This window comes from Colossoma macropomum, unplaced genomic scaffold, assembly GCF_904425465.1.
Source record: "Colossoma macropomum unplaced genomic scaffold, Colossoma_macropomum, whole genome shotgun sequence".
NCBI classification, from domain to species: domain Eukaryota; kingdom Metazoa; phylum Chordata; class Actinopteri; order Characiformes; family Serrasalmidae; genus Colossoma; species Colossoma macropomum.
The window spans coordinates 19,625,301-19,643,991 of NW_023494809.1; the positions used below are offsets into that span (position 1 = coordinate 19,625,301).

At 39.5% G+C, this 18,691-nt stretch overlaps 1 protein-coding gene across 1 annotated transcript in view; it reads left to right on the top strand.

Moving 5' to 3' along the window:
* The window catches only part of LOC118798901 (solute carrier organic anion transporter family member 5A1), a 74,996-nt gene extending 57,018 nt beyond the window's left edge, over window positions 1–17,978 (top strand). Inside the window, exons 6-10 of the mRNA XM_036558519.1 lie at window positions 2,055–2,253; window positions 7,911–8,070; window positions 9,196–9,437; window positions 11,778–11,842; window positions 13,200–17,978. Coding sequence (XP_036414412.1) covers window positions 2,055–2,253; window positions 7,911–8,070; window positions 9,196–9,437; window positions 11,778–11,842; window positions 13,200–13,657 — 1,124 coding nt within the window. The 3' untranslated portion in view covers window positions 13,658–17,978. The remainder of the gene's footprint in view (window positions 1–2,054; window positions 2,254–7,910; window positions 8,071–9,195; window positions 9,438–11,777; window positions 11,843–13,199) is intronic.
* The last annotated feature ends 713 nt before the right edge of the window (window positions 17,979–18,691 follow it).

Genomic DNA, 18,691 nt, shown 5'->3' on the forward strand with positions numbered 1-18,691 from the left:
ACTGAAGCAGATGTGTTTCTCAGATAATCATAAGCTTTAGCAGTCTGCTGACCAGGCCAATGATGCAACTCCTGTCTGTGTTTGAGCGTGCCTGTGTGTGCATGTGAGAGAGAGAGAGAGAGAGAGAGAGAGAGAGAGAGATGGTATGTGATGTAAATAGTAATCCACAGCTGCTGACCTGACTTGCCCCTGCCCGTTATACGTCTCCCTGATGATGAGTTTGGTCAGACTCTGGCCCGAGGGCAGACATGTGCCCGGCTCTCTGGGTGCTCCTTGCCCACCAGTGTGGACTTAGAGAGTGACCTCCTACTGCCAGCGGTCAGCTCTGACTTTCAGATCTCATCACCTCACCCAGCTACATTCTCGCAAATATACAGCACTGACATTCTCTCTCTTTCTCTCTCTCTCTCTCTCTCTCTGTCTTTCACACCCTCACTCAATCTGTCTCTCTCTCTCTCTGTCTTTGTCTCACATTCACTTTTTTCTTTCTGTCTTCTTTCTTAATGCTTTCCTTTCTTTCCTTCTTTTTTCATTCTTTTTCTTTCTCTCTCTCTCTGTCCCTCTCCTTTTGTCTCTCAATGTCTCTCTCTCTTGCTCTCAGTCTATCTCTCCCTCTCTCACTCCCTTTCTCTCTCTCCCTCTCGCTCTCTCTCTCTCTCTGTGTCCCTCTCTCTCTCACACTTACACCATCTCTTTATCTCACCCTCTCTCACTCACTCTCACTCTGTCTTTTACACTCTCACTCGATCTCTCTCTCTCTCCCTCTCTCCCTCTCTCTCCCTCTCTCTCCCTCTCTCTCTCTCTCTCTCTCTCTCTTACTCAGTCTATTTCTTTTTCTAATTCTCTATTATTTGCTAAAAGAACATCCTACAAACCTGTTAACGTGTGTTCTCGACACGGTACGTGTGCTAGCTACCTCTGCTCAGGACTGCAGAACCGTTTGGTAGGATGATGTAATGACGTAGCTGTTTGTTTGTTAGTTCTACATTTATGCTGCACTTTACATTATTTCAAAACCAAAAGCAATCAAGTAAGTTCAGGTTCACTTTCACAGTCGCCAAATAAATGAAAGCAGTGCACGATTTTCAATCCACCATTCAGTAAATGTCAAAACGTCAATCTAACAACAACCTGGAGAGAGGAGCTGGTTAGCATTAGCTTAGCTAGCATGCTACCAGGTCACCACAGAACAGGTTTGAATCTGCCTAAAATAACCTTTACAGATGCATGTTCAGATGATAATGACTCAGATCTGAGAAAGTGAAGTCGAGTGGCTTGTGTTGGGGGAAAAAAAAATAAATTAAATCTCTTCCATGATGTTTGAATCTGTAGCCTCTAAACTAGGCTAATGCTAACTGGTTCCTCTAGTCAACTTATCCAGTGGGCTACAGACCCAAACATCACAGTACAGGTTTGATTCCAACTAACTGATGCTCTACTGTTAGAAATGTAGACAATAAAAAGTCATTTCTATTAGAGAAAAGTTAAACAGTTGGTGTTGCAGTGACAGAAAGTCGAAATTGAACCTGTTCTGTAGTAAGTAGCCTGCTGGGCTAAGCTAACACTAGCCTAGTTAGCAGGCTAATAGTTCCACCCACTACAGTACAGGCTCAGTTCCAGCTAACTGATGCTGTTTAGAGGATAAAGTCCCTGAGTCCACACAGTTGAGTGACTGGTGTTGGAGTAACAGCCAAAATAGAATGTGTTCTGTAGCATTTAGCCTGTTAGCTGTTGTTGAGCCACTCTTGTGTGTCATTTTTCTTTAGTATTTCCTGGTTTTGATTTAGCAGCACAGCAGATGGAAAGAGAAACCGTAACCTGTCTCATGAGTTCACACCAGTGCAGAACAGCACAGTACGGCCTTGAGAACCATTTGGCTCTACAATGGAAAAAAAAACCCTGATCACTCAGTGTGATGTTTGCCGGTGTGGATGTTTGTTAACTGATGCAACAGCATTAGCAGATAAGCGTTTTCCTCCAAGCGTGTTGAGCTGTCCAATTTGTTTTTGATTCTTCTCAGAGTATCTGGTCTCTCGTTTCTCTTCTTCCCTCAGGAGTGATCATCGTGCCCAGTGCAGGTGTGGGCATCGTGCTGGGTGGATATATCATAAAGAAGCTGAAGCTGGGGGCTCGCGAGTCAGCCAAGCTGGCCATGATCTGCAGTGGAGTGTCCCTGCTCTGCTTCTCCACACTCTTCATCGTGGGCTGTGAGAGTATCAACCTGGGGGGCATTAACATCCCCTACACCACAGGGTAAGCCGAAGTAGCAGAAGAAAGAAATCACATTATGTCCTGGGAGAACGTCAGAGTCTTAAAGTACGGTGAACCTTCCAGCATACGTATTATGTCAGCAGTTGAGAGAGGGTTATTTTCGCTCAGGGAGGCCTGTAATGGTCAATTTTACACCCTCCATATCTCCTCCTTCATCGCTGAAAGCACTGGACAGGTTTAAATCCTGCTTTATTTTACCAATAAAGTTTATGAAAAGCCTTTTGCGTGTTTTAGATTTCAATGCGCCAAGAAGAGTCAGGACGCAGTGGGGTCACAGAGTACAGTCTGCCTGAGAGGAGCGTTTATGTTGCATTTTCATTCTTACAGGATGCAGGTGTAGACCACCAGCCGTTGCCTACGCAGAGCCATGTTCAGTACAGTTCTTACCAGATGGCATTTCACTACTTCTGTATGTGTTACATCAGACAGCTGTGTCCCACTGTAACACTACTGTAAAGGAATAAGAGGTGCTGTCATACTAGATGATTGTGTTAAGGAAGGAAGCAGGCAGATGGTGTTAGAAGCAGGAGTTAAAAAGACATTTGCATCTCTGTCATCTTTCAATCAGTCTTCATTCTTTTATTCATTTGAAATTTTTGTACGTCATTGCTGTGTAATTGGAGAGTGTGGCATGTTATGAAGTGCAAAGTACAACAACTAAAGCCCCGTATGTGGCAGGGGGTGGTATGGCCAAAAATATTTATCATGGTATCATTAAAATTTCGTACTATTTCAGTACATATCACAGTGTATATATTAGGCCCGGGCGATTATTGCCTTTTACACATCGCCATCCAGTGACTTGTTCATCATTGACAATATAATTGGATATTGTCAATGATAAACAAGTCACTGGATGGCAATGTGTAAAAGGCAATAATCACCGTTTTGCTAAAATAACTGAGAGAGAGAATTAGAGAGGACTTTAAACAGCTCGAAAATATATTTATATAGAGTTTTATTAAAGATTTTTTTCATTAACACAGTTAATGTTTAAAAAAAGCATAAAGACTAAAATAGAATAGAAAGTAGTTCAAAGCTGCCGCAGACCGTGTGTATTTATTTATTCATTTACTTTGGGTCGATTTCTGGGGGGGTATTATTGATAGTCGCAATTTTTTAACACTAGAAAATATTGTGCTAATTATTTTTAGATATCGCCCAGGCCTAGCATATATATATATATATATATATATATATATATATATATATATATATATATATATTCAAAACCCATTTTAGATGGCTTATTATACTGGGATGTCTCTGCCATCTTTAATAAAAGACATTTTTGGCAACTTAAAAATTTTGAAGCATTTTTATCATCCAAATTATATCTGTGTTACAGACAAATGGAAAAAAATCACTTTCAGAAAGGGATCAATTGGTGTCTTTGCTCTCAAAATGATTATTAAAGCTGCACTGTGTAAGATTTGGGGATTTGGAGACCCCTCTGGTGGAAATGTGTAATTGCACACGGTGTGCGGAAGAACATTTTGTAATGCCGGCTGTGTTTTGGACCCCTTCCCCAAGGGGATGAAACTGATATTTGAAAAAATATTCAAAGAGAACTCACTCAAAACTTGGTGAATGGCATGTCTTCCGAGGATGTAAGTGAATAATCTACTATTTTCGTCATATCTTCATCAGTGTAATGTTGATTTTGCATTTGAGATTTAAACATCGAGCTGGACCTTCTTTTTGAGCCTGTGCATGATGTTAATACGTAAAGACGGATGACTTGGTCAGAAAAACTCCTGTGAAATCTGACTCAACACTTTTAATTATTATTATTTCTTTACAAGGCAACTCTTAGCATCGCATGGACACCAAAAAATCTTACATAGTGCAGCTTTAAATGTCTTAAGAAGAAAGGTGATGTAACACAGTGGTAAACATGCTCCTCTCCCACCTTTTTTAGAACATGTTGCAGGCATCAAAGTTGGAATGAGTGTATATTTAATTCACCAAGTCAAACAATATTGTGTTTTAGTGCTGTTTTCAGTTTAACAGGGTTCAAACAGACTTTGCTAATCACTGCTTTGTATTTGCCACAACGTTTTTTGGAATTGAGGTTTGTAGATGTGCAGCGCTCAACACACACTCTATGTACACATCAAACCAGCTAACTAGAACAGCCTGTACACATTCTTATCAGAGATATTAGATTAGAAACTCTTTATAATGAAAAGGAACACACAAGCACGTCAGCTGAGATTCCACATGAGGCTGTTTGGAGGGGGAGGTAGCTGCTGTGTTTGAGGAAGACATGGCAGGAAGCTGTGAGGCCTGTTTATGAAAGGAGAGGCAGTTGTGGAATTTCAGCAGTGACCCAGTGCTCTAAAACACACTTCAGGACATTCGTGACGCTTGCGTTTCGTGTTAAAGCCCCTTTTCCTGTTCCTCAAGGTCACTAGGTGTAGCCTGAGGTCACTCTACAGAAGAAAGTCTGACGCTAAACACGAACCATGAACTGTTGTGCTTTATCTGGACGGCTACTTTCGCAGAAGCAGTATTAGCTGTCTTTTGGATGTCCGCCTGTGTTTTACGCAATGAAGCATCTGGTGGTATCAGTCTGGCACCTAATCTGAGTCTGATACGTATAATTACAGCAGTCTGCTCTCTGTTACGTATTCCAGAATAGAAATCCTGGCCTTGCAGATAAAGTTGTTTAATGTTGTGTAAAAGAGCCCAGTTAGTTTTTAATAGGAAATCCACCAATTTTTTCACATTTCTGCATAATTTCATCACTGAGATGTAAAGAAATGTGAAACGGTTCATTGTAGAGAAACTTAACTCACGGTTCATTGTAGAGAAACTTAACTCACGGTTCATTGTAGAGAAACTTAACTTGACTCAGATTTCTTTACAGTGTGGTGATAGGAACCAGGGGGCACGTTGTCTACAACACTATTATAGCCATTTTATTCACTATCCAAAACCGCCAGTGAACCTACATGTGTCTGCTGAATTTTTTTGTCATTATTATGTACAAAAACTCAGAAGACGTGTTAGTTCACCCCACTTTTGTCCTTTTTATATATATCTGTATGTCATTCATTATTAGAAATCACATAAGTAGGTCTCTTTGAGATTACTTAACAACTCCACATGCTTTGAGGCATTAAGTCAGTTTGCATGATGCTCACAGATACACAAAAACCTCTATTATGTGTGAGCTGCCTTGTGACTCCAGAAGCAACTTCAGACATGTCATAGCTGATTGATTACGTTTGGGGAAAATGGTGTAAATCAGACATTTGCCAAACTGTGACTTTATATGCCAAATTAAATATGGTCTCGTAATATTCCCTTTAATTTTAATACTCACGCAGTGTCGTATGGTTTTATATGTAATGTTGATGATGGTAAAATAGTGGTAAATCGGTTAGAATACGTTTTCTTTAGGGACTGTTTTGCCTTAGAACACCCTCCATGTCTCAGGCATCGCATAGTGTATTCATAACCATTTCATGTAATAACTTTCTGGTAGGGAGCTTTTACAAGCATTAAACTCTTCAGACGTCTGGTTCCTATCAGCACCACTGTGAACAGTTCTGATTCCAAATATCTCTAGAATGAAGCATTTCACACCAAACCTCTCTGAAACCTCTCTATCTTAACCTTTCACTAATGCAAAGATTTTAGAAAGTCAGTGGAATTCCCCTTTAACCCTTTATTGCAACAAATCTAATTTGATATTAAAAAAGTGTAAAGTGCAGATTCTAAACTTTCAGTCCATACCACATTTGTGTTTGTAAGTAGCAGATGTTGAGTTTGAGAAGATAAGATTGTGAGTTTAGCATAATGATGATACATAAACCTGCATACGTTTTTAAGGAAAATAACTGGAGTGGTTTAGTTTTTAGCTTAAAAAAAAAAAAAGTCAAATAACTCGTCTTTGTGTTTAGAAAACGGTGTAATTAATCAAAGAACCACATTAAAAATATTTTAAATGAAATTGAGAATTGGATCAAGTTTTGTCCAAGTGATTCCTCTTCAATTCAACAAGCTAAGAAAAAATGACAGTAAAACAAACACATGAAATTGTGTTTATGAATGAAATGGTTTTTGTGATTATATTGATTTATACGGTTGTGTGCAAAAGTTTGCGTACCCCTGGTCAAAAATGTTTCGTTGATTTTCTAAGGTAAGTTAAAACATCCTCAACAGAGAACACACTTCTGCACATTTAGACTACGTTCACAGTACAAGCCTCATTGCTCAGTTCCAATTTTCACATTCGTGTAAGTGAGAGACTCATATCTGACATTAATGTGAACGAACCTGTGTCCTGAAACAACGATATGCATGTCACATCCTCATCACTGACGTCATGTGAGAAACCGTGTGCGTCACAAAGAACAAACTAACCAGAAGAACAGGCCTTGGTTGCAAGGATAACTTGCTCTGCGCAGCTCTCAGCTGCTCATTACTAGAGAGAGACGAAGGGGAAAAAGAGTCGGATGCAGCGTTTACAAAAAAAATCAGATTTGTGCCACTTCAATTTGGTATCGTGAACACAGCATTTAATGGACACTTATTGTTTATTTGCTAAATTTAACATATTGGAAAGAAATAAAACTTAAAATATGGCCTGTGCAAAAGTTATGGCACACTTTATATTTACTGTTTTATTTTTTTCCAACAGAAATTGTGCCCTAGAAAAGTGCCGCTAAGTTACACATCTAAATTACACGCAGCACAATAGTCTAAATAACATAGTACTAGTGATTCTGACACTATTTTTAGGGAATTATTGAGAACAAATATTCAGGTACTCTTCTAATTCCAAGTATTTCAGGCATCTAAACTCCTGTTCGAGCCAGCCCTAATTATATTGTTATATAGATTGTTTACCAAGCTACACCTTCAATCTTAACAGTGCTAAACAGCCAAATGTTCATATTCGAAGCTGTATTATTATTGATGAAATATAACAATAATTAACAATAATAATAATTATTTATATAGCACTTTTTCATGCTGGCGGCAGCTCAGAGTGTTTTACAGACAGGTGATAAAGCTTAACAGTAATACGAAAAATTATATACTTGATATAAAGTATTAATTTAGAATCATATAAGAAAATGACACAGATGAAATTAAAAGATAAACACCACGAGACGTAGAGTTGTAATTAAATGCTAAGTTAAAGAGATACGTTTTTAGATGCTTCTTAAAAGTGAGCACTGAGCTTGACTGTCTAATAAAAGGTGGAATTGAATTCCACAGTTTAGAAGCAGAATAACTGAACGAGGCCTCTCCATGTTTCCTCATTGATATTAGTAATACATATTTTGTCTCTCGTTATTGACACGTCCCTACAATTTAATGTAATCAATAGATCACCTATTCTCTATATGAAGAGCACCATGGGGAGGAAAACCGGCAGTAATTCCAACTTTTCCCATCCTCTTCTGCCAGCTTTACTCTGGGTGTTGTGGTAACTCTGATCTCTCCATTCTGCTGCAGATCAGCCAGGATAATGCTAAGTTAGCTGGAGCTCCAGCTGACTGCCCTGTGTTTGTAGAAGGAACGAGCTGTGTTTGAATTTGCCAGGCTTTCCCATCGTCTCTCAGCTGCTGTTTATTCAGTCTCTCTCGCTCTGTCTGTCGCTCTCTCTCTCTCGCTCTCAGGCCGACCCTGACGCTGACCCACAGGAACCTGACGGGCAGTTGCAATGTAAACTGTGGCTGTAAAATACACGAGTATGCTCCTGTTTGTGGCTCCGATGGCATCACCTACTTCAACCCCTGCCTGGCAGGCTGCAGCACGGTCGGAAACGACAGCACTGGGGTGAGCGTCTATCTGACACCTACACAGGCCAGACTGAGGTCATGTGGACGGTATCAATGCTGTTAGGTGCAACACACCAAAAGAGAGGAGTGCAGCACTTATTAAAGGAACTTACTGACAAATTTATAAAAGACTTGAAAAAAGAATAGAGTCCATATATGGAAACTTAAGTTGCAAAATAGCTCATATGGAAAAGGTATTTACATACATCTATGCATCTACAGCAGTTTAGCCCTGCCTATTCATGTAGAAGTCTAGTCTTAAAGGCACAATAACAAAAGCAGCCTGTTTTGAATCTAAGTGATAAAGAAAGGTCACAAAATGGTCAGGTAAAAATGAATTAATATCATAACTAATGAGAATGTAATTCGAACAAATGTACACTATGAGGCCTTTAATTTCTGTGTATTACTGAACTGAACCACTAATATTTAACTAATCTAGATTAAAAAAAGTTTTATATACACATTATATGTTCTTTAGCCTGGACAGGATTGATAGCAACAGAAAGAATCATGATCTTTTATAAAGTCAGTATTAAAATAAACCTTTTAATACTGACTTTATAAAGCATCATTATTGTTTCTGTTGCCATCAATCCTGTCCACAATAAAGAATTTATACCATAAATCCTACCTTTACGTTTCTGTATAGATTTCCATGTATTAACTTGAGTTCTTTTGCTGAATTGACTGGATTGACATGAAGCTTAAACCAGCTCTCATTCAAACTAATCAGTTTCCAATGTACTCAAACCCTCTTATTTGGACCTCCTTGCAGACTGATTTTCTCAAACCTGGTCTGATCTTTGCTTATCCATTGAGAAATAATGCAGCCATCCACTACTGATACACTGTTAATGCACAACTGGAATGTCCCTGACATTATCAAACAAGAACAGGAGCACAATAAAGAGAGGAAGAGAAGAAGAGGAAGTTCATGTTTTATCAGTAAAAATAAATGCTAGATAAGAAGTCTAGTGTTGATGTTCATAAACAATGTTCCAGTTCATTATGTTAATTATCTTTTTAGCACTACATTATTTGCATGTTTTGTTTTTAGTATGCATTTTATTTCCTCTTTTAAGCTCCACATAGCAACGCTTGTTTTTGTCTCTCTCTCCAGATCAGAAACTACACAGATTGTGCATGTGTCCAGAGCAGACAGGTCATCACCCCTCCCACCGGTGGGCAAGGCAACCAGCTCCAGCTGGTCATCGTGAAGACCTACCTGAACGAGAACGGGTTTGCCCTGTCGGGAAAGTGTGACCGCACCTGCAACACGCTCATCCCTTTCCTCATCTTCCTCTTCATCGTCACACTCATCACTGCCTGCGCGCAGCCCTCCGCTATCATCGTCACTCTCAGGTACATAAAATACCGCAGATCTTCAAAATTGTGCAGCTCTTCAGCTCTTATAGGGGCTTCACAGTGTAGAATTTGGTCATTAGTACCACAGTATCCTAATATAGTATTGATACTGGCACAAAATGTGATCTCTGAAATTTACAGTATGTTTTTAACTAATGAAGTTGTTCATATGATGGAACCAATTTTGAATCTGAATACAGTCCGAGAACTTTGTTTACTCGACCCACAGTAGAAAGTCCAGACCTGAGTCAAATTTTTTTGTCTGATTCTGCCCTGACCAGCAACACACAAGTTTTGACTTGAAACTGACCCACGCCCAACAAAATTCGGTCTGAAATTGACCCAAACTGTTCCAATTAATTACGTGCATTATATGCAACTAACAATTACTTCTAATAATTGGTTAATCTTTCAACTATTTTTCCAATTAATCGACTAATCTAAAGTTTATGTTCTTGTTTCAGTGAGAAATAATTATGATTTTTTATAGACTTAAAAGGAAAGCTTTTAGTTGTTTGTTTAAGTCCCCAAACTATTAACAAAATACATTTTAAAACTTCGTATGCTTCCTTAGTTATCATTTACTGGATAAGTTTTTACCTCGTTACCTTTCCTGTTTTCTCAGTACTAGATTCTAATCATTTATCTATTGGAACAACTGATACGTTGATTCTGCATTAAGCTCGATGGCTGGCGTGAATGACTGGTATGCTTGTGATTTTATGACTGTATATTTTACAGATTTTGAAGTGCCCACATCCTACATTTGATTAAATATTTCCCCAAATCTACTTCTAACATTTGTGTGGATTTATCTACCAAAATCATCATTCATTTTTTCATGACTAGTTTTCCAACCTCTCTCCATTCATTAGAATATAAAACAGGCTGTTTTTGTTACTGTGCCTTTAAGACTATTATACGTAAATGAGCTCTGTTCTGATTGGCTGTCCTTTATTGTGTCTTATTAAAAAAGCAGTCCAGGCTGAAACACTCCTTATAACTTCAGTGTGAGTGGGCGGGGCTAAACTGCTGTAGGCTGAATATGATTTGTGGATCTTCCTCTCTTGAGTTCGTCTCCCTTAACTTTCCATCATTCAGAGTTCTGTCTATTCTGTCATTTTTGCCCCACATGCTATACACGATATAGGGCTCTGTTGGTGTGAAATCTCTTCCAAACTATGTCATTTATTCCATTATATATACAAGAGATGCTGAACAAAATCTGATATTTCTGAGGATGGCACCTGATGAATTACAATGTAGCCATCATTAGATCATGGATAAATACATTTTAAAACATAACGTAAAACTATAACTACCTGTCCAAAATTAAGTTTAAATTCTATGGGTTAATCTGGATAAGCTTTCCATACTTGCTGATATTGCACCTGTTTAATCATTAGCTTCTTCAGTATAGAACATATTACACATAACATATTGAACATATACTGTCATATGCAATTAAATTTATTTGTATTTGTTGTGAAAATAAGGTAGCATATCCTCTACAAATAAACATAAATAAAAAAAGAAAGTAAACATAAATAAAGTAAAGAAGTAAAAAGAAAATAAACATAAATATCGCATTTTCTGCTCATTTTAGTGCAAAACATATTGGGAAAAACATGAAGTATAAAATGTACCATAACTTTTGCACATTTAGAAGATGTGATTTGTTTTCACTTAGAAAATCAACAAAACATTATTTGGCTGGGTTGCCCAAAGTTCTGCTCACGACCAGGTATTTTTGGCTAATCAAATCAGTCCTTTTGGCTGCACTAAACTGTACTGGCCTGAATCACTTTGCTGTTTTATTTCCTGCATATCAGTTTTCTCACCAGTGTGGGCCTTTGTGCCAACATGCCAGATTAAAAACTGGTAAGGTAGTGAACATGGGCAAGAAGATAATCTAAGGCAGGAAGAAATGCAGATTAAAATCTGTTCAAGGTGGCAGGTGGGCTGTGAGACCCCGAACAAGACTGATCTGATCTCAACCCAAGTCCACCGTGAGCACTCAGGTCCCATCGGCTTTAGACCAATATTTCTCGCTTTATCTCAGATTGCAGTTGTGAACGTGTTATTATAATCACAATATATTTTCTACATAGTGTGCATCCCTAACTGTATTAAAAATAGCAGGATGGCAGTCAATCAACTGTCTAAAGATAGCAGTGGATCAACTAACTGCATTATTAATGTCGATATACATCAACAGAGTCATGGATAGAAAAATAGCAGAATGACTTTGTAGAGTCGACTTTTCAGTTCCACACATTGTAACCGAATAGGTTTCCGTGAAGTAATCCGATCCCTGCGTCTCCTCCACTTTTGTAGGTCAGTGGAGGAGCAGGAGCGGCCGTTTGCTTTGGGAATGCAGTTCGTGCTGCTGAGAACACTCGGTAAGTTACAGCAGCGCAGGTTTCCTGCCCTATCAGCACTCTTAAAGCAGACAGGTCAGGAATGCAAAGTCCAGTCGTCTTGAGGTTTTTAATCAGTACTTTATATTACATGTGGGCACATTCTTCTCTCTCTCTCCCCCTCTTCTGAATTTTTCAAATGCTTTGTGGTTTGTTCATCATTCCCAGGGTGCATTTAAGCTGTTAATACCCAGAATCTGTAGTACCCATAGCTATGCCAATGCTGCCACCTAGTGGTCTTATATTTTGTTACACAAAATGTGCTGGATTATCAAAGACAATTAAATAAAAATCACAGATTTTTCAGCATGAATTCATTCAGAGTGGTTTGATGTGAAACAGTTCATTGTAGAGAAGCCTAGTGGCTCTTATATTTACAGTGGTGGTGATAGGAACCAGGGGTTGTGAAGTCTGCAACACACATATGGCCATTTTATTTACTGACCAAAATCACCAGTGAACCTACACATATTCTCTCAGGTTTTATATGTAATGTTGATGATGGTAAAATAGTTCCTAGTTTTCTTTGGGGACTATTTTGCCTTACAGTACCCTTGTGAATAGATTTTTAAAAATATGTTTTAGGACAAAACCTCCTCAAAACTATCGTAAATCAACATCTCAGGTATCAGACAGATTATTCATAACTATTTCATGTAATAACTTTCTGTGAGGGCTTTGAAAAATATTAGCGCATCCAACATCTGGTTCCTATCACCACCACTGTGAACAATTCTGACTTAGTATGTTTCTCTAGAACGGAGCATTTTACATCAAAACAGTCTGAATGACTTTGTTTTTATCTTCTTAAGTTAATTATGTGACGATTTTGAAATATCTGTGGAATCCCACTTTAATTGAGGTGGTTAAAAAAGACGAAAAGCATGGCTCAAGTAAAATCAATTAGCCATTAACTGCAGAGGTGAAAAAATGAGGCTGAGGAATGGCTCAAATAAAACTAGGTTGAGAAATGCACAAGTGATATAAATGAATATAAATAATATAATAATAAACAATAAATAATATAAGTAAAACTAAGCCTGAAGCACGACTCAAGAATAATAATAATGTAGACATGTCTACATTAAAAAATAAGATTGAAGTACAGCTCAAAAGACAATATATATCCATTTTCTTCTATTTTTATTTGTCTGTATCATTTGAATACAGCAGCTTTTACACTGTGTTTACACTGATGTGAATTTAATGATGAATGGACCAATAAAAATGCTCCAAAATTACCGTAAAAAAGTCCCTCCTAGAGATACATGTACAGTGTATTATAATTTGAGTAACGTTTATCGCCATAACCATCCCTCTCTCTCGTCTTAACATGCAGCCTACATTCCAACGCCCATCTACTTTGGCGCTGTGATCGACACCACATGCATGCTGTGGCAGCAGGACTGCGGCAGGCATGGCTCGTGCTGGGAGTACGACGTCACCTCCTTCCGCTTTGTCTACTTTGGCCTGGCCGCCAGCCTCAAGTTTGTGGGATTCATCTTCATCTTCCTCACCTGGTACTCCATCAAGTGCAAAGAGGAGCGGCTGGAGCGCTGGAGGCAGAGTCTGCCGCCGCTGGGCACCGTCAGCGAGATGGTGTGCCACGCAGGTGGCCGAAAGAGCCACGCCCGCACCCGCTCCTGCCCCATATTTACTCCCCGGCCCGAAGCACTGGAGCCACAGCCGCCACCGCTGGGCCGTGGCCAGAGCAGCCAGAGCTGCCCTGGAAACACGCTTAAAGCAATAACACCTCTGGCCCCTTGCTCCATGCAGGACGTCAACGCACACGTGTGAGGGTCGGGTCTGCCCCCAAATCCATTGGCGCTGTAAACGGCGGTGGGGGGAGTAAAATAAAGCCCTGAATGATTCAGGGGCCCTGGGCTGGGGCAGGGGGATCGGTTCCAGTGTTGGCAATTCTCAGGGGGCCAAGCATCTAGCCTTGCCCCTGCCCCGACTCCATGTGCCTTCCTGTCCTGTGTCCCTCTTCCACACACTGGACATCTTTGGCTGACTCCGCCCCACCTCGTTGCTTCTCTGAGGGATCTGGCTGCATCTAATTTTTTTTTTTTTTTTTCAAAGGTGCCATCAGCGCGTATCATCAGAAGCGGACAAAATAGTCAACCTGCATAAGCAAACAATGGAGGTACATTGACTTGTACATTAAATAAGACATTATAGTTATAAGGTGCTAAATGGGGTTGGGGGGGATGTTATCGGTGTTATTTCTTCTGTATTATGTCTTGGAAATCAAGATGACTATCAAAAATGCACCACAAGCACAACTGGGAAACCCGTACTATGCAAGCTTTGCCGCTATGCCCCTCTGTGTATTACTTTCTACTGTGTATCTCTTCAACCAATCAGTATTCAGTATTCCAATCAAGAACATCTATCTCTCTCTCTCTCTCTCTCTCTCTGTCTCTGTCTCTCTCTCTCTCTCTCTCTCTCTCTCTCTCTCTCTCTCTCTCTCTCTCTGAATGTTGCTGATGTGAGAAGTCCACTGATGTTTGTTCAAATGTCCTACACTGGGCCATGTGGGGCACTTTCAGGAGCTCTGAGGGGAACCCTTTTTTTTCCCCTTCTGGACTTTTCATGCACCATTGCCCCTTCAGTGCCTAAGGCTGCCCGTGCAAGCAGTGACGCCTACTGGCCAACACGGAGCAGGATCAGATGGACAGCAAAGAAACCATCCGTCATCATCATCATGAACCCCAGAGAGGTCAGCTAGCGCTCCAGTTTTGGACTCGCCCACAAGTGTTCTGTAACGCTAAGCAGGGAAAAAAAAAACAAAATAACAAATAAAGCCAAAAAACAAACAAACAAACAAACAAAAAAAAAGATGATCCGTGGAGCTCGGTGGAATGTGCTGTTGAATGAAATGCTGGTCAGCATGGATGGACCTGACTCTGCTTTAAGCAGTTCAGTGACCTGAAGGAGCATGGTTTAGTCCCAGCAGGCCTGACAGTTGTTCATGTTACCCCTCCTGCAGCTGTAATCAGCCTTGATGCTTTAGCAATAGCATTACTAAACTGGCAGCAGTATTTTGATACTAAATTTGAAATTATATCAGGATATATCAGAAGCATGTGCTTCTGCTCTTGCAGCATTATTTCTCTCTGAGATTTGTGGCCTATAATATGAATAGCAGTTCTATCCTCATGCATTCATCGATGTCCATAATATCTCTGATCATTTTAAGAAGGCAAATTGCTGCTTAGATAAAATGCCTCTACATCAAGCCAACATTTATTATAACAGACACCTATTAAGAATACTTAACCTGTATCCTCTGACGCTGCATCATTTTGCATGGTGTAGTGTAGCTCAGTAGGCATTTAGGATGGGGTAGCCCAGCATGCGGGAAACAAGACCCATCCAAATAAAATATAAAGCAGACACATCATGATGTCAGTCATTTTAAAATCCCTATATCAATATTCATGCTCATTTACAGTACTAGGAGTTTTTTTAATTAAGAGTTGGGCCATTTGGACTACGCACTCATTGGCCACTTTATTGGGTACACCTAATCTACATCCATTGACCATTTCATCAGGTCCAGTTATTGAGCAGGTGCATTTAAAAATTTCAGTTACAATCTATATATTTCTCTTTTCCAGATTCATCAGTCTGTGGACTTTCTGTCTAAGCCCAAGCACCACCTTTTGAGTCCAAACCTGACCAGAGCCCCAGAAAATGTTGTCCCAACCCAGTTCAACCCAAACCACATCAAGTTTTGAGTCCGAACCTGACACAAGCCCAACAAAATTCTCTTTGAAACTGCTCCAAACTGGCCCATCATCACCCAGTGTGCCCAGTAAAACCTGACAGGAAAGTACTCCACATGCCAGATCGAAAATTATTATATTTTAAAGGTAATTGAATGAAAGAGTAAAACCTGGTAACAGTGGGAGGTGGCCTGTGTGAACCTGCACCAACCCTGAGCCTGACATATTTAGGAAATGACATCCGAGCCTGATAGAACAGACTTGAGCAGTTGGGTCTCGTCAGGTCTGGACAGATTCAGAATTCAAATTCAGCTTAACCAAAAACTACATCCTGTGGCCTGTGGTCTGGACAGTAAGTGTCCAGTAGCACTGCATTGCTGCATCTGCTCTTATACCAGCGCAACACATCCTAACATGGCAGTAACACTTGGCATGCCAGGCCTCACTGTGCACAGTACGCTCTTATGTTGATCATTGTAGCCTTTCACTTCAGCACTGTGCAGCACAAAACTGTGCTTTGTGTTTGTCTTTGACGCTTGCTGTGCTAGTTCTATCTAGAAACAGTACAAAATTCAGTATTTTTGCTATATTGTGCAATCTAGGACCATAATTAAAACAGACAGCTACATTTTGGGTTGTAGTGGCAGCACTGCTTTAGTATAATAGTATGATAGTATAATAGTATTTATACACCACACTATTATGAACTTATGAAAAAGTTCTAGAGTGTGTTCCTAATGAGGGAAATAACTGAAAAATCAGCCTTTCAAACGGTTATGGCTATGCTTAAATGTCATCTACATACAGTTTATTTAATTAATAATATGGAAATAAAGACATTCGCTGGTTATATTAACTTATCCACCACTAGAAAAAACGAATGAGGACAGAACAAGCTCTTAGCTTCATCAGTGCAACGTGGTGTATAATCGCCATCGGTATCACTGCAGTGGTGGAAATTATCTCTCACGCTCCAATAGTACATGATGAGTGCTGGTCTTGTGGGGGTCCTGACAGTTGATGAATGGGGTAAACAGATTATTCAGAGAAACCAATGGACTTCAGCCTGTAACTGTAGAAACTGCACCTATAAGGTAAATGGACCTGATAAAATTAGACGAGTGTAGAGGTCGGAGAATCTAATGAAGTGGCTGGTGAGTGTATATTAATTTGTCATGTCTGTGACGTACAGCATTGACAAGTATATACATTATTCTGAGAACATCTTTCGCAGTTCATATTTGAAAGTTTCTGGTTACACTGTTAGAATGTGGACTACATTATTTGTAACTGTAGGTGTAAAAAGGGGTGTATAAAGAGGGCGTACAAAGTAGCTAGAACCTTTTAGACTAACCCAAGTATTCAACGTAGACAACCACCTAATATGTGGACGAGAAGAGAAAACAGTATATTGTTTTCTGTGCCTGGATTACCTAAAGTACCTGCATTATACATCATGTTTTGGCTTTAATTTATATGGGTTTCCTTTTGCAAAGTGATTTTTTAAATGTATTTTTTTCTTAGGGAGGGGCATATAAAACATTTAAACTGGATGAATTTTTTTGGGTTCTTCTTGAGTGCCACCGAAAGGACCTTACAAAACTAGGTAACACTTTACAGAAGGGCAGCATTTGAAAGGCTATATAAGCCATCCATGACAACTGACATAAGCCTTCATAAAGCTTCATAAATGTCTATGTAGGTTTATGTCAGTTGTCAGAAAGGCTTATGCAGGTGTCATGTAGCCTACCCTTCAGTAAACTGTTACCCAAAAGTAGTTTATTATTATTAGTGGTATTATTTATTACTGTTATTACAGTTAATATCATCTGACCATGCCACTGCTTTGTAAGAGGTGGAGTGACCATATGTTGACGTGGTCAGTGGTTTTCGGGGTCACTGTGCTTGCACTATTCCTTTGCCTGTTGTGACAAAGAAACGGAGACATCCTCCAGCTGTTATTCCTACATATCTCTGTCTCTCAGTGTGGTTGGACGTCGCCTTTTCCTGCTGAGCTCGAGCCAGGTTGGTGTTTTTTGCTGTACTGATTAAAGTGAAAATGTTGGATCTTTTACAATAAGCTGGTTCAAAATTACTACAAACGGCGACGTCCGATCGAAGCTTGTCTATCCTTAGTGCTGTCAGCAACCGGTGGTCAACGTGAGGCATGTCCTTCATTTGCTCATGTGGATTATTTCAGGTAGATCTTTTACTCCTGTGTTCTGTTTTGATCGGCATATTACCGACATGTATTTATTGAAATAAAAGAAGACAAGCTGTATTAAAAGGTCAGGCTCCTGCTCTGTGTTCCTCAGGACCAGAAGTGAATACATCATTTGTGAACACTTTGGTTTACAAATACCTTGAATACTTGATATTTGTCATTAAAAAAAAAAAAAAAAAAAAACATTTTGTCTTTGTTTTCTGTTCTGTTTAGAAGTGATATATGAAGTAATACTAGCATGGATGTCACACCAAGCCAACTGATGAACACCGTCGCCGGTAGTTTTGGCAGCGTGTCCTGTACCGTTGGCTCTAGACAGCTCTTGTAGGCTCAGTCGGCATCTGATGATGCTCAGCATAAAGAGTCAATAAACTACAGGTTATTTCAGGCAAACCGAATTCTTTTGATAACAATGAAAATATTACAATTGTATACTGCACTTTTAATATATAATATTAATATTAAATATATATTCACAAATATTCACAAACATTGTACAGACAAATACCAACACAGCCAGTAATGTAACTAGCTTAGCTCGGTAGTGGGTTAGCAAACAGTCACTACAGTTTCTGCTGTGAAGCTAATGTCACTATCACAAACATTCACAAACAGGACAAACAATACTGACCTATTGATTCTGTAAAACAGGAAACATGAGTTAATGTTACCCAGCTGCCCAGCTGACCTCCTCATCCTTTTCCATGCATTTCAACTCTCAGTGAAGCTGAAATCAGCTTCTTTGTCGCCAGCTTGTTCTTCAAATTTTCCCGTTCCACCTTAAAAGGTGCAGCAGCTAGACTACATTCCGGCGCCTCAGCTTCTTGTTTGAATTTTCCCGTTCCACCTTAAAAGGTGCAGCAGTTAAGACTACAT